The sequence below is a fragment of the Pristiophorus japonicus genome, chromosome 5 (genome assembly GCF_044704955.1).
Source record: "Pristiophorus japonicus isolate sPriJap1 chromosome 5, sPriJap1.hap1, whole genome shotgun sequence".
NCBI lineage: Eukaryota > Metazoa > Chordata > Chondrichthyes > Pristiophoridae > Pristiophorus > Pristiophorus japonicus.
Window position 1 is genome coordinate 195,174,131 of NC_091981.1, and position 13,952 is coordinate 195,188,082.

General features: G+C 42.1%; 1 protein-coding gene across 1 annotated transcript in view; it reads left to right on the forward strand.

Annotated features, from left to right (window-relative positions):
• Positions 1 to 13,545, forward strand: part of pdia4 (protein disulfide isomerase family A, member 4) — a 39,926-nt gene extending 26,381 nt beyond the window's left edge. The window contains exons 6-10 of the mRNA XM_070881187.1: positions 4,672 to 4,830; positions 8,817 to 8,968; positions 9,440 to 9,596; positions 11,117 to 11,350; positions 12,836 to 13,545. Of these exons, the coding sequence (XP_070737288.1) occupies positions 4,672 to 4,830; positions 8,817 to 8,968; positions 9,440 to 9,596; positions 11,117 to 11,350; positions 12,836 to 13,251 (1,118 nt within the window). The 3' untranslated portion in view covers positions 13,252 to 13,545. The remainder of the gene's footprint in view (positions 1 to 4,671; positions 4,831 to 8,816; positions 8,969 to 9,439; positions 9,597 to 11,116; positions 11,351 to 12,835) is intronic.
• The last annotated feature ends 407 nt before the right edge of the window (positions 13,546 to 13,952 follow it).

Here is a 13,952-nt window from a genome sequence, read left to right on the forward strand (position 1 = left end):
TGTTTTTGTATTTCTATTTTCTGGAGCTTTCAACTTTTATAAATGTTGTGTGGGGGCAAAAGATAATATAATGGGCTGGAATTTGATCAAAAACTGCCACCACCGGTTTACTGCCCCAAAAAAGCTATGATTCTGCTATTTAATTTTCCCCTATTCTTAATCAGAAAATGGAGAAAAAATCCGCCTGGTGGGATAAATTGGCGTTGTACGTGGATTCTTGGCGGAAAACGCGATCCTCGTCAAATTTAGTCCGAGGCTACGAGTTGGGCCAAGGGAGGGGGGAAAACACTTTTTTTGTTAAAAAATAACGCAAAATGTTCACAGGACCCTTTTCCAGTGAATTGCTGCAAAAGAATTATTTTTTTTAAACTGTAACTTGCCTTTTCTGGCAGGGTTTCATACCTACCACCGATCGAAGGGTGGCTCTGACTGCTTTCTCCTGAGCATTTTTCCCCCCCAATGTCCTCGGGGGAGTGTTTGCTAGTGCTGTTGGGGAGGAGTTAAACTAATATGGCAGGGGGATGGGAACCAATGCAGGGAGATAGAGGGAAACAAAAAGGAGGCAAAAACAAAAGACAGAAAGGAGATGAGGAAAAGTGGAGGGCAGAGAAACCCAAGGCAAAGAACAAAAAGGGCCATTGTACAGCAAAATTCTAAAAGGACAGAGGGTGTTAAAAAAACAAGCCTAAAGGCTTTGTGTCTTAATGCAAGGAGTATCCGCAATAAGGTGGATGAATTAACTGTGCAAATAGATGTTAACAAATATGATGTGATTGGGATTATGGAGACGTGGCTCCAGGATGATCAGGGCTGGGAACTCAACATCCAGGGGTATTCAACATTCAGGAAGGATAGAATAAAAGGAAAAGGAGGTGGGGTAGCATTGCTGGTTAAGGAGGAGATTAAGGCAATAGTTAGGAAGGACATTAGCTTGGATGATGTGGAATCTATATGGGTAGAGCTGCAGAACACCAAAGGGCAAAAAACGTTAGTGGGAGTTGTGTACAGACGTCCAAACAGTAGTAGTGATGTTGGGGAGGGCATCAAACATGAAATTAGGGGTGCGTGCAATAAAGGTGCAGCAGTTATAATGGGTGACTTTAATATGCACTAACCAAACTGGAAGCAATACAGTGGAGGAGGATTTTCTGGAGTGCATAAGGGATGGTTTTTTAGACCAATATGTCGAGGAACCAACTAGGGGGGAGGCCATCTTAGACTGGGTGTTATGTAATGAGAGAGGATTAATTAGCAATCTCGTTGTGCGAGGCCCCTTGGGGGAAGAGTGACCATAATATGGTGGAATTCTGCATTGGGATGGAGAATGAAACAGTTAATTCAGAGACCATGGTCCAGAACTTAAAGAAGGCTAACTTTGAAGGTATGAGGCGTGAATTGGCTGGGATGGATTGGCGAATGATACTTAAGGGGTTGACTGTGGATGGGCAATGGCAGACATTTAGAGACCGCATGGATGAACTACAACAATTGTACATTCCTGTCTGGCATAAAAATAAAAAAGGTAAGGTGGCTCAACCGTGGCTATCAAGGGAAATCAGGGATAGTATTAAAGCCAAGGAAGTGGCATACAAATTGGCCAGAAATAGCAGCGAACCTGGGGACTGGGAGAAATTTAGAACTCAGCAGAGGAGGACAAAGGGTTTGATTAGGGCAGGGAAAATGGAGTATGAGAAGAAGCTTGCAAGGGACATTAAGACGGATTGCAAAAGTTTCTATAGATATGTAAAGAGAAAAAGGTTAGTAAAGACAAACGTAGGTCCGCTGCAGTCAGAATCAGGGGAAGTCATAACGGGGAACAAAGAAATGGCGGACCAATTGAACAAGTACTTTGGTTCGGTATTCACGAAGGAGGACACGAACAACCTTCCGGTTATAAAAGGGGTCGGGGGGTCTAGTAAGGAGGAGGAACTGAGGGAAATCCTTATTAGCCGGGAAATTGTGTTGGGGAAATTGATGGGATTGAAGGCCGATAAATCCCCAGGGCCTGATGGACTGCATCCCAGAGTACTTAAGGAGGTGGCCTTGGAAATAGTGGATGCGTTGACAGTCATTTTCCAACATTCCATTGACTCTGGATCAGTTCCTATGGAGTGGAGGGTAGCCAATGTAACCCCACTTTTTAAAAAAGGAGGGAGAGAGAAAACAGGGAATTATAGACCGGTCAGCCTGACATCGGTAGTGGGTAAAATGATGGAATCAATTATTAAGGATGTCATAGCAGTGCATTTGGAAAGAGGTGACATGATAGGTCCAAGTCAGCATGGATTTGTGAAAGGGAAATCATGCTTGACAAATCTTCTGGAATTTTTTGAGGATGTTTCCAGTAGAGTGGATAAGGGAGAACCAGTTGATGTGGTATATTTGGACTTTCAGAAGGCGTTCGACAAGGTCCCACACAAGAGATTGATGTGCAAAGTTAGAGCACATGGGATTGGGGGTAGTGTACTGACATGGATTGAGAACTGGTTGTCAGACAGGAAGCAAAGAGTAGGAGTAAATGGGTACTTTTCAGAATGGCAGGCAGTGACTAGTGGGGTACCGCAAGGTTCTGTGCTGGGGCCCCAGCTGTTTACACTGTACATTAATGATTTAGATGAGGGGATTAAATGTAGTATCCAAATTTGCGGATGACACTAAGTTGGGTGGCAGTGTGAGCTGCGAGGAGGATGCTGTGAGGCTGCAGAGCGACTTGGATAGGTTAGGTGAGTGGGCAAATGCATGGCAGATGAAGTATAATGTGGATAAATGTGAGGTTATCCACTTTGGTGGTAAAAACAGAGAGACAGACTATTATCTGAATGGTGACAGATTAGGAAAAGGGAAGGTGCAAAGAGACCTGGGTGTCATGGTACATCAGTCATTGAAGGTTGGCATGCAGGTGCAGCAGGCGGTTAAGAAAGCAAATGGCATGTTGGCCTTCATAGCAAGGGGATTTGAGTACAGGGGCAGGGAGGTGTTGCTACAGTTGTACAGGGCATTGGTGAGGCCACACCTGGAGTATTGTACAGTTTTGGTCTCCTAACCTGAGGAAGGACATTCTTGCTATTGAGGGAGTGCAGCGAAGGTTCACCAGACTGATTCCCGGGATGGCGGGACTGACCTATCAAGAAAGACTGGATCAACTGGGCTTGTATTCACTGGAGTTCAGAAGAATGAGAGGGGACCTCATAGAAACATTTAAAATTCTGACGGGGTTAGACAGGTTAGATGCAGGAAGAATGTTCCCAATGTTGGGGAAGTCCAGAACCAGAGGTCACAGTCTAAGGATAAGGGGTAAGCCATTTAGGACCGAGATGCGGAGGAACTTCTTCACCCAGAGAGTGGTGAACCTGTGGAATTCCCTACCACAGAAAGTTGTTGAGGCCAATTCACTAAATATATTCAAAAAGGAGTTAGATGAGGTCCTTACTACTAGGGGGATCAAGGGGTATGGCGAGAAAGCAGGAATGGGGTACTGAAGTTGAATGTTCAGCCATGAACTCATTGAATGGCGGTGCAGGCTAGAAGGGCCGAATGGCCTACTCCTGCACCTATTTTCTATGTTTCTATTAACTACAGATCACCGCTACCACCAAACTCTAGCGGAAGCAGTTTTTCCAGTGTTGCACGCCGGCGGTCTGCTCCACAGCGGTATTTCGAAACCGCCGGCTGAACACTTGGATGAAATTCCTACCGAGTGGTTTTTCACCCAAAACGAGGAAATACTGCCGAAAAACACGGAAGGTTGATGAAATTCCAGCCCCATGGTCAGCAAAACCCTAAAAGTGAAATAAATGAGAAGGCAGGAAACAGTCTGAGCAAATTATGTGATGCAATACCTGTTCCCTAAAAGTAAGGGATGATGAATTGAAGGTACTATTGCATTAGGTGGGTGTTTGGCTGCCTGACGATAGATGACTTGACAGTTGAAATGCCATGCCTATGATGCAGGTTGGCTGCAGTTGCCCTTGCCACCATAGATCGGCAACTAGCTTAATGCTAACCTGGAGTCGGTAGAGCAGTTCCCCACAGTCATTGCTAAGTATAAATAAAATATAGTATAGTGCTTTAAAGCTAACCCTGATTAATTTTAACTGGATTTACTGACTGCCACAGAGCTTTGCCTATGCAAGTTAATACTGCAAGAGCTGTGTTTGTATTGCATATTGTAATGCCACATGGTGTATTTTAAAATAACACTGGAGCTCTGCTGATGGGTTAGTGGGCTATTGTATTTTATGGGGTGATACTGAATTATACAGACCAGAAGAGAGCCTTGGTTTGACGCCAGTCTGCGACGAGTTCTCTAATTTCCCCCTGGGCAATGCTAAAGGTGGTCTTCATTTCCCCCAGGATAAGGGAGAAAATCAGCGAATTTACATCCTGATTGCTATCCAATGACCCCTACTGTAAGGGTAGGATTGGGTTCCAATGTAATGCCCTTTAATTCATATATTAAAAACTCTATGCTCATTTTTGCAGGATCGTACATGAAGAATTGTTTTTGACCAGGGTTACCAGAAGGTTTTTGCATCTGTGAGTTGTACCACAGCAAGAGTCAGTATCTCGAGGAGGGGAAAATTGTGGGAGGAGATCAAGTTTAACACTTGAGCACTGTACATTACTGAAATGTTACGTCCATGCTAATGCTTTCATTTTTTTTTAATTTAGGTATTACTGAATATATGATTGAACAGGCTGGCCCACCTTCCAAACAAATTCAAGTTCTTAAACAAGTTCAAGAATTCCTTAAGGATGGTGATGATGTCATCATTGTGGGAATTTTTAATGGAGACGATGATCCAGCTCATCACACCTATCAAGATGCCTGTGAGTAATTTGTAGTGCTGTAGAATTTTGGATACTTGTGGGTAAACATAGAAACATAGAAACTAGGTGCAGGAGTAGGCCATTCGGCCCTTCGAGCCTGCACCGCCATTCAATAAGATCATGGCTGATCATTCCCTCAGTACCCCTTTCCTGCTTTCTCTCCATACTCCTTGATCCCCTTAGCTGTAAGGGCCATATCTAACTCCCTCTTGAATATATCCAAGTTTCTCCTCATCTCAGTCCTAAATGGCCTACCCCTTATCCTAAGACAATGTCCCCTGCTTCTGGACTTCCCCAACATTGGAAACATTCTTCCCGCATCTAACCTGTCCAGTTCCATCAGAATCTTATACGTTTCTGAGATCTCCTCTCATCCTTCTAAACTCCAGTGAATAAAGGCCCAGTTGATCCAGTCTCTCCTCATGACAGTCCAGCCATTCCTGGAATCAGTTTGGTGAACCTTCGCTGCACTCCCTCAATAGCAAGAATGTCCTTCCTCAGATTAGGAGACCAAAACTGTACACAATATTCTAGGTGAGGCCTCACTAAGGCCCTGTACAACTGCAGTAAGACCTCCCTGCTCCTATGCTCCAATCCCCTAGCTATGAAGGCCAACATACCATTTGCCGCCTTCACCGCGTGCTGTACCTGCATGCCTACTTTCAATGACTGATGAACCATGACACCCAGGTCTCGTTGCACCTCCCCTTTTCCTAATCTGCCGCCATCCAGATATTCTGCCTTTGGTTTTGCCCCCAAAATGGATAACCTCATATTTATCCACATTATACTGCCTCTGCCATGCATTTGCCCACTCGCCTAACCTGCCCAAGTCACCCTGCAGCCTCTTGGCGTCCTCCTCACAGCTCACACCACCACCCAGTTTAGTGTCATCCGCAAACTTGGTGATATTACACTCAATTCCTTCATCTAAATCGTTAATGGCTTAGTTCAGAGTGTATCTAGTTTGAAAATTTTATTTTGGCACTTATTTGCCCAAGCTCATTGACTCAGTCTGTGATTGCTTTGTGTTTTAAAATAATTGCACTGAAAATCCCAGATGTGTATCTTGTACATAACACCTGGACTCTACAACAGGTCAGCCTTCATTTAACTGGGATGCATAGTGCTGTCAAAGGTTTTGCGTTGGCATGGTACAGTACTATTTCTGAACGAAATGGCAGGATTACAATTTTAAGTGCAACTGTCCAGTTTCTTAGAAAGATGATGTGAAATGCAGTAGTGTTTTTTTTAATTCTTGCTGTCAAATGTAGCATTTTGAGCACTTAAAATATTTCAGTAGAAGCTCATGCTATTTATAATTCATAAACTGCAATCGCCACTGTGTTTGGTCTTGGACAAATGGATGCAGTTATAAGATAGGAGGTGAAGGTTTGGTTTATTTAAAAATCTATTGAGCGTTTGTTCTTGTGACACCAGCCACTTGATGCATTTCAAAATGTAGCTATGGGGAATACGGGTTGGCTAAATGATTGTTCGGACAGATATAACTCTGGGGAAAATAATGCCTTCCTTTCAAATTCAATTTATTAGATTCTTGATAAACACACCTTCAGTAATTTCTCAGTACATCCTAATGCCCAAAACTATTTGAACTACTATAAGCTCCTCCAATAATTGTAAAATATATTTCTCTCTTTGCCCCCCTCAGTCTGAATAAATGTGGTATCATAACTAAGCCACGTCTTTTAAACAAATTTATATTAAATTTTACTTTATAGTCTTTCAAAGAATCGTGAAATTAAGTAAATACTAAATTAGAAATACATAGAAGTTACACCAGTCATTCAGCCCAGTCAACCTGTGTTGGTGTTTACCCTTCACTGGAGCAAATAGTCCTCATGAAGTTTGCTAACCATGTACCTATATCCCTTCAACCCTTTTTCTTTTATCCATCTATCCAATTGAATCTTGAATGTTGACAGTTTCTGCCTCAACCACTAACGCGGAAGTGAATTCCACATCCTCAACTGAGTTTTTAAAAATAAAATTCTATTGCTCTTTTCTGAATCTCTTGCATTTAATGTGGTATCTATGGCCTCTCAGCCACTGGAAACTGTCCACTTCTATCTCCCCTGTGCCATCCTTCTATCATTTTATACACTTACTATATTGCCTCATTGTTCTAAGGAAAGTGTTTCGCAGACCTTCCACATAGGAACAGGAGCCATTTAGAAGCGAGTGGTGAGGATATGGAATGTAAGGTCGGTGGAGGCAGACTCAATCTTGACTTTTAAAAGGGAGTTGGATAAGTGTCTGAAGGAAAAACAATTTCAGCGCTACAGGGAAAGGGTGGGGGGGTGGGACTAGCAGAGAGTGGGCAGAGATTCGACGGGCCGAATGGCCTACTTCTGTGCTGTAATGATTCCATGATTCTATGTTAGTGGCACATATAATAGGGTGCATTACACACGTTTTGCCGTCCTCTTATTTCCTCATACCAAACAGCATCCTAGTGAAATTGTGGTACAACCTCCCTAAAGCTTCAATCCTTCCAGTTGCATCTAGTAGTCGAACAGGCATCGGAGCAGGCCGGGGAGCGGAAGGAGCAGCGTGGCGGCCTGGCCCAGCAGGCTGAGCGGCTCCTGACCTGCAAGCACTATCGGAGCAGGCCAGGGAGTGGAAGGAGCAGCGTGGCGGCCTGGCCCAGCAGGCTGAGCGGCTCCTGACCTGCAAGCACTATCGGAGCAGGCCAGGGAGTGGAAGGAGCAGCGTGGCGGCCTGGCCCAGCAGGCTGAGCAGCTCCTGACCTGCAAGCACTATCGGAACAGGCCAGGGAGTGGAAGGAGCAGCGTGATGGCATACCACTCTAGGGAGCAGGAGAGCAACGACAGTGAAAAGGGACGTTGCCAAGATCCAGGTCGGTGATTGGAGTGTGGGCAGGTATAACAGGAGCGGCGAGTGATCGGGCCCAGGAGAGGCATTAGTACGGGGCCCTGAAGAGGTGAGGGCCCAAGGGCAACATGGGCCAGTCCACACTGCGATGTGTGTGTGCACTAGATCCGTGCAGCAAGGCTGGTCTCCAGTCGTGTTAATCCTTGCCACTGGACCAAGACCTAGCTCTGTCACCTGTATGGTGGCTGGTGTGCACCAGCCACCACACTTTTTTTTTTAAATCCACACACGGGCATCTTCCACTCCAAGATTTAGTTCGGGATCTGGAATTTTAACACCTGTGAACTTTTTGATGTGGAAGCAAGTCATCCTCGATTCGAGGGACTACTGATGGTGGTGGTGGCGGCGGATTTGTATAGGCTCCTCATTATCACATCACTTTTTTTTTTGTTTTGTATTCAATTCTTTGTGATAAAATCTAGAATACAATTGGCTTTTTTGTTACCAACCTGAGGTGCTGCCTTTAATGTCCTGTGAACTTTTATCACCAAATCTCTCTGCAGTTCCACAGTCCTGATCCTATTCTGAGCATAGTTACTGCTATTTTCCCAAAATGTATCACATTCTCTTGTGTTTGAGTGGGAACTGTTACTTTGGTACAATGTCCTCCAGCTCATTAGTCTGACTGTGGCTGAGCATTTTATCAGCTGACTGATTCACCATTTTGGATAACTTCTAGGGAGGGCTGCAACTTCAAATTGGCTTTCGAGCTGCCCAACTCCAGAAAACCCTGCTATAGGCTGGCAGATTTGAAATTATGCTCTTGCCCCTCCACTGGCAATTTGCAATAGCTACTGAGGGCCATATAGGGCAAGTTTGTATAATTGTCTTGGAGCCACCTACCAGAGAATCCCTACCAAAGAGGTCTCAATGGTGGCAAGAAAATGTACTTTTATTTTAAAAAAAATTTAATTTACAATGATTTCCTTTTTTTAACATCCTTTAACAAGATGATTTTCCTTCCTCTAATGGCCATCGATAACTGGTCTCAAGTGGTTGATTTACATATTTTGAAATGAATGTCATTAATTCTCTTGGGATGTATGTTCTAATAATTGTTTCTCTTTTAGGTAACTCTATCCGAGAAGACTACAGATTTCATCACACCTTCAGCAGTGAAATACAAAACTTCTTAAAAGCATCGCCTGGGCAGCTAGTTATGATTCAGCCTGAAAAATTTAATTCTCAGTATGAGCCCAAAATGCGCACTTTCACTATCCAGGTAAGTGATTCCCTCTGATACTCTGCCCCACAAACAACTCCTGGATACTCACCCTCCACACTTGTCCCTGATTCTGGACATTAGTTTCTCGGTGCTCCAAGCTGCCTCCACCTATCCTATCTACAAGTCAACTTCACCCACCACAGGACTTTTGTTGTCCCCTCTGAATCCTCTTTACAACCAGGACTCCTCTATCCTAATCTTTGTCATGCCTATGTAACCATGCTGAATTAATGGCCACATGCAAATCCTGAACCATCAGACATGTCATTGTTCTTTTTCTACTAGAAAAATTCAGTTGAGATATTTTCTATTTTTAGATGAAGTTCTCCAGACTAAATACTGCACTTACAATTTTGGGTGGGAGAAATGTGATTTCATTTTTCCAATACTTTTTTTATTTGAAATATTAAACTTGTTTTGCTTTACAAATTGGCTTGTATTTATAAAACTTGATCCTTATTTTTACAGGAGACCTCATCTCCGTCTGATGTGACGGATTTTATTACAAATAATGCTGTGCCTTTAGTTGGACATCGTAAGCAAAGCAACGATGCAAAAAGATACAGCAAGCGCCCATTAGTGGTGGTATACTACGGCGTAGACTTCAGTTTTGATTATCGTGTGGGTAAGTATAATGCACAGCTTTTAAAAGCAGATCAGGGATAAATGGCTTTCATTGATTACTTTCAATATTGGGTATATTTAAAATACATTGTTCCAAATAAAATCAAAATGCTTGGAACCACAATCTGTTCAGTAACTTTGTTTTCTTCCATATAAACTTTGTAATAAGTATACTTGAGGACCCCCTCCCATGACTCCTTCTCCCCACCCCCTCCCCAAAAGTCTGTGGGTAAATTGATTATGCTGTGTAATACTTAAACATACAGAAGAGGAATATCCCAGGTTTGATCACTGGTCTGTGCTGAGTTAACTGATCTGTGATGAGAATATTACAATTTGTCTTCGACCCTCCTAATGAAAAATGCATGTACAGGTACTTTGATCTCGGGTGAAGATTGGATTGAGCTTCACTTTGTCCCACAAAGCCAAATAGTCTGCCATGTCTAGATGCTTATCTGAAGAATATCCACTAGGGCAATGGACATGTCATGCTAGGGCAGTTTAATAGGTAGCTCCTTTAGCAGAGAAGTGTAGAGTTATTGTATGTCTTTTCACTGAAACGTAGCTAGGAACAGGGACTTGTAGGTTTCCCAACGCTTCGTCCATTTTTGAAGAATATTGAGCTTTTTCAAAAACTTTCTAAACCTTTGATATTTGTTTGAAATAGCAAAATCAAGCTGTATGTAATTGTGATCTCTTTGGGTAAAAAAAAAAATGTAAGATTTTATATTTTTCTCCTTTTGTAACAATCATTGTAATACAGTTCTCTGTACAGCAGTCGCCACCATAGGGTCTTGGAATAGTGCGTGGGGCTTATGAGCAATCTGGCAGTCCACAACCAGGTCAGGCTTCACTACCTGATGCAGTACTATCTTTCTCTCCATGAGCATATACCTTATTGCTCCAAAGTCATTCTGGAAAAGCGATCAATCGTAAATTCTTCTTTCCTACCACCAACTGCTTCCTTCAACTTCACCCCATTCATGCTCACTTCTGGTGCTTGATGCTAGAGACAATGTAGTCCATAAACTTCTCACATCAAGGCCATCTATTTTTGTTTCCACTGCCTCCAATTCCCCATCCTGCCTTCTCTTAGATTTTTTTTTATCAGGCTTATTCCATGAAGTCTACAGCATTCTCCCTGGACCCACTTTCAAACCAGGTCTTAACTACACATATATAATTTGAGCCTTTTTTTTTTTTGCTGACTGCAATCTCCCCATATCCTTGGGCACTGTTTCCTCTTTCCTCCCTCCCTGTTCCCCCCACCCTCCCAAACCAAAAGAACATTCTCTCTTCCTCTACCTGTATTTGAAGATTGCACGGTTTCTCCCAAAATGCATTGTAGTCATGTGAAAAGCACCAAGAAAAATGTTGTTGCAAATTTTTTTGTGCCACATGTGACGACTTTTCTATACTAAATGGAATTTAATGTACTTCCCTAATTCTAAGGATTTTAAACCACATTTAACATTAAGCATTTTGTACTTAATTCTTGCAAATTGTTTATACTTCCATCAGCTACACAGTATTGGCGAAAGAAAGTATTGCAAGTAGCAAAGGATTTCCCTGAATATACTTTTGCAATTGCTGATGAAGAGGATTATTCATCAGAACTAAATGACCTAGGTCTGGGAGACAGTGGTGAAGAAGTAAATGTGGCAATACTGGATGTAGCTGGCAAGAAATATGCAATGGAACCAGAAGAATTTGATTCTGATGTACTGAGAGAATTTGTGATGGCATTTAAGAAAGGTACAGTATCTTAAATGTAACTACTATGAAGAAAACTAAATAATCTGTTTATATTTGGTTTTGGGATGCTTGTTGAATTCAGAACATTGAATGTCACTCTATTCCATTTAATCCGCACTTTTTTTTTTTTAAACCTTAAAATAGACAGCATAGGAGGGGGAAGCTGTGAAATGATTGTTTATCCAGATGTAGCAGAGTGAATTTCTGCAGCTTTGTTACTGATTTAGTGGTGAAGTTTAAAAAGCCAATACCATTTCCGTGTCTATATCCATACATGTAGGCTGGATATTCTAATACTCTTATCCTATACTACAACAAACATACTTTTTAAAAAATTTATAAAGTACAGTTTTGGGCTCCTCTGGTGGTTCAATGGATAAGTAAGTGTATTGTGTGCTTCAATGCGGATCCATACTAAACTAAATTTGATCTCTATCTCCCTTGACGTGGGAGAAGAAATATCAACTTGGGATTCTTGCACTTTTAATTGCTGTTCAGTGGTCTGCATTATAATCTGCATGTGTGGGTTCAGAGCTACCAAAGAACTCACTTCAGGAGTGGAAGCAAGTCTTCCTCTATTCTGAGGGACTGTCTATGATGACATTGAGTAAGGACAATATGATACCTTATGAATTCATAAATGCTTGGCAACATTTACATGGCCTTGTATTAAGAATTGCATTTAGGTCAGGTACTTGAGCTGCTGGTATTTGTGGAACTGTACCTTCTGACTCTACCTTTAGGAAAGGTGAAGGGAATGGTGTGGGGTGAGTGGAGAAAAATGGAAGAGTGCATAAAAATCAATAGTCTGAAGATAAATGTGGCGAGTTGTCTTTTATTTTAAAAAATCATGTCACTATGCTTGACCGTCTAATGGCCATTCTCAGCAAATCAGTGTGCCATAGTATGGGAAAAAGAGCCTGGATGGTAAAGCAGAACTTCTGGGGAACTGAAAAATTGACCTGGAGGTTATGGGCAGAAAACCTATCACCCGCCCATCCTCACTGAGCATTGTGGGCTCTGGTCCCCAGTGTCTAGTTTAAAATTCATATGTTTTAATTCTCTCCTATCTCTGCAATCGCTTCCTGTACGTGCCACCACCCGCCCCCCCCCCCCCCCCCTGCTCTCCATACCTCTGACTCTGGCCTCTTGTGCCTCCTTTCTTTCCCTTATTTCACAGTTGGTGTGGGTCAGTCATTCTGCCTGGGTCCTGCATTCTGGAATTCCTTCCCTAAACTCCTCTACCTTTCAACCTCCTTTTTAAGAGCCTTAAAACCTACTTCTGATCAAGCTTTTTGTCACCCAAGTACCTCCCATGGCTCAAGTGTTTTTCCTTGCACCTCTGAAGCACCTTGAGCTTTTTTGTTAAAGGTGCTATATAAATGCTTGATGGCTGGTGTTCTGAATTTTGATTGAGATATTTTATCCATAAACTACTAAGTATTCACACATGCCCCTTTTTTTTATTTTATTTTTTCTTTACAGGTAAATTAAAGCATATTGTTAAGTCACAACCAATTCCAAAGAGTAACAAAGGACCAGTAAAAGTGGTGGTGGGCAAGACATTTGCTGAAATAGTTATGGACAAAAAGAAAGATGTCCTAATAGAATTCTATGCACCTTGGTGTGGACATTGCAAACAATTGGAGCCTGTGTATTTGGAACTTGGCAAAAAGTACAAAAATGAGGAGAACCTGATCATTGCAAAGATGGATGCAACAGCAAATGATGTACCAAATGAGAAATACAAAACTGAGGGATTCCCTACCATTTACTTTGCTCCAAGCAACAATAAAGACAATCCTATTCAATATGACAAGGGTGAGCGAGACCTTGACTCTTTGAGCAAATTTGTGGAAGAACATGCAACCAAGCTATCAAGAAGCAAAGATGAGCTATAAGAATCTGTACTACTTTATCCAGTTGTAGAGAATATTGGCTGGGGAACAGAAACTTCCAACCATGCAGTTTGGGCTTGAGGTGAAATGACCAATTTCAGAACCTTAATTCCTTAAAAAAAAAAATCACCTGAGAATAAGAGATTAAACCTTGTCTGCCAGAGATTTTTTGTTACAACCAGTGTAATCAAGGTATTTGCCAGGAATGTGTGAAATCACTATTTTGTGAAGTTTGTATGGTTTGTCATTCAATTTATATTTTGGTAAAAAATCTTCAAATAAAGACAACCCAAGGAATTAATATGTTTGTAGATTTATTTCTCTAACCCTTCTCTTTCCACTCCCTCTCTAGCTGGAAGTGATTTTTTTTGTTTAATCCTCCATGTACTGTCTGATTCAGGTATAAGCAGAATTAAACAGGTTTTTTTTTAAATCCGCAACAATGAGTTTCCCAGTCCAGCTGTCATTTGTCCAATTTCTGAATCTTATTAACTTAATGCTGAAAGGCAGTTTTGTGTTCTGCACTTGTACCCATTAGGAACTGTAGTCGTACTTTCAAGCCTTCAATTCAAACTGTTGACCAACAAGCTTGACTTTAAACCCATGTTCCAGAAGTGAAAGCATAATGCACTCTGTACCATTCCGCTGCCATACATTGTGAACAATTTTCCTTGCCCTCTCCCTTCTGCGTTCCCCTTCAGCCT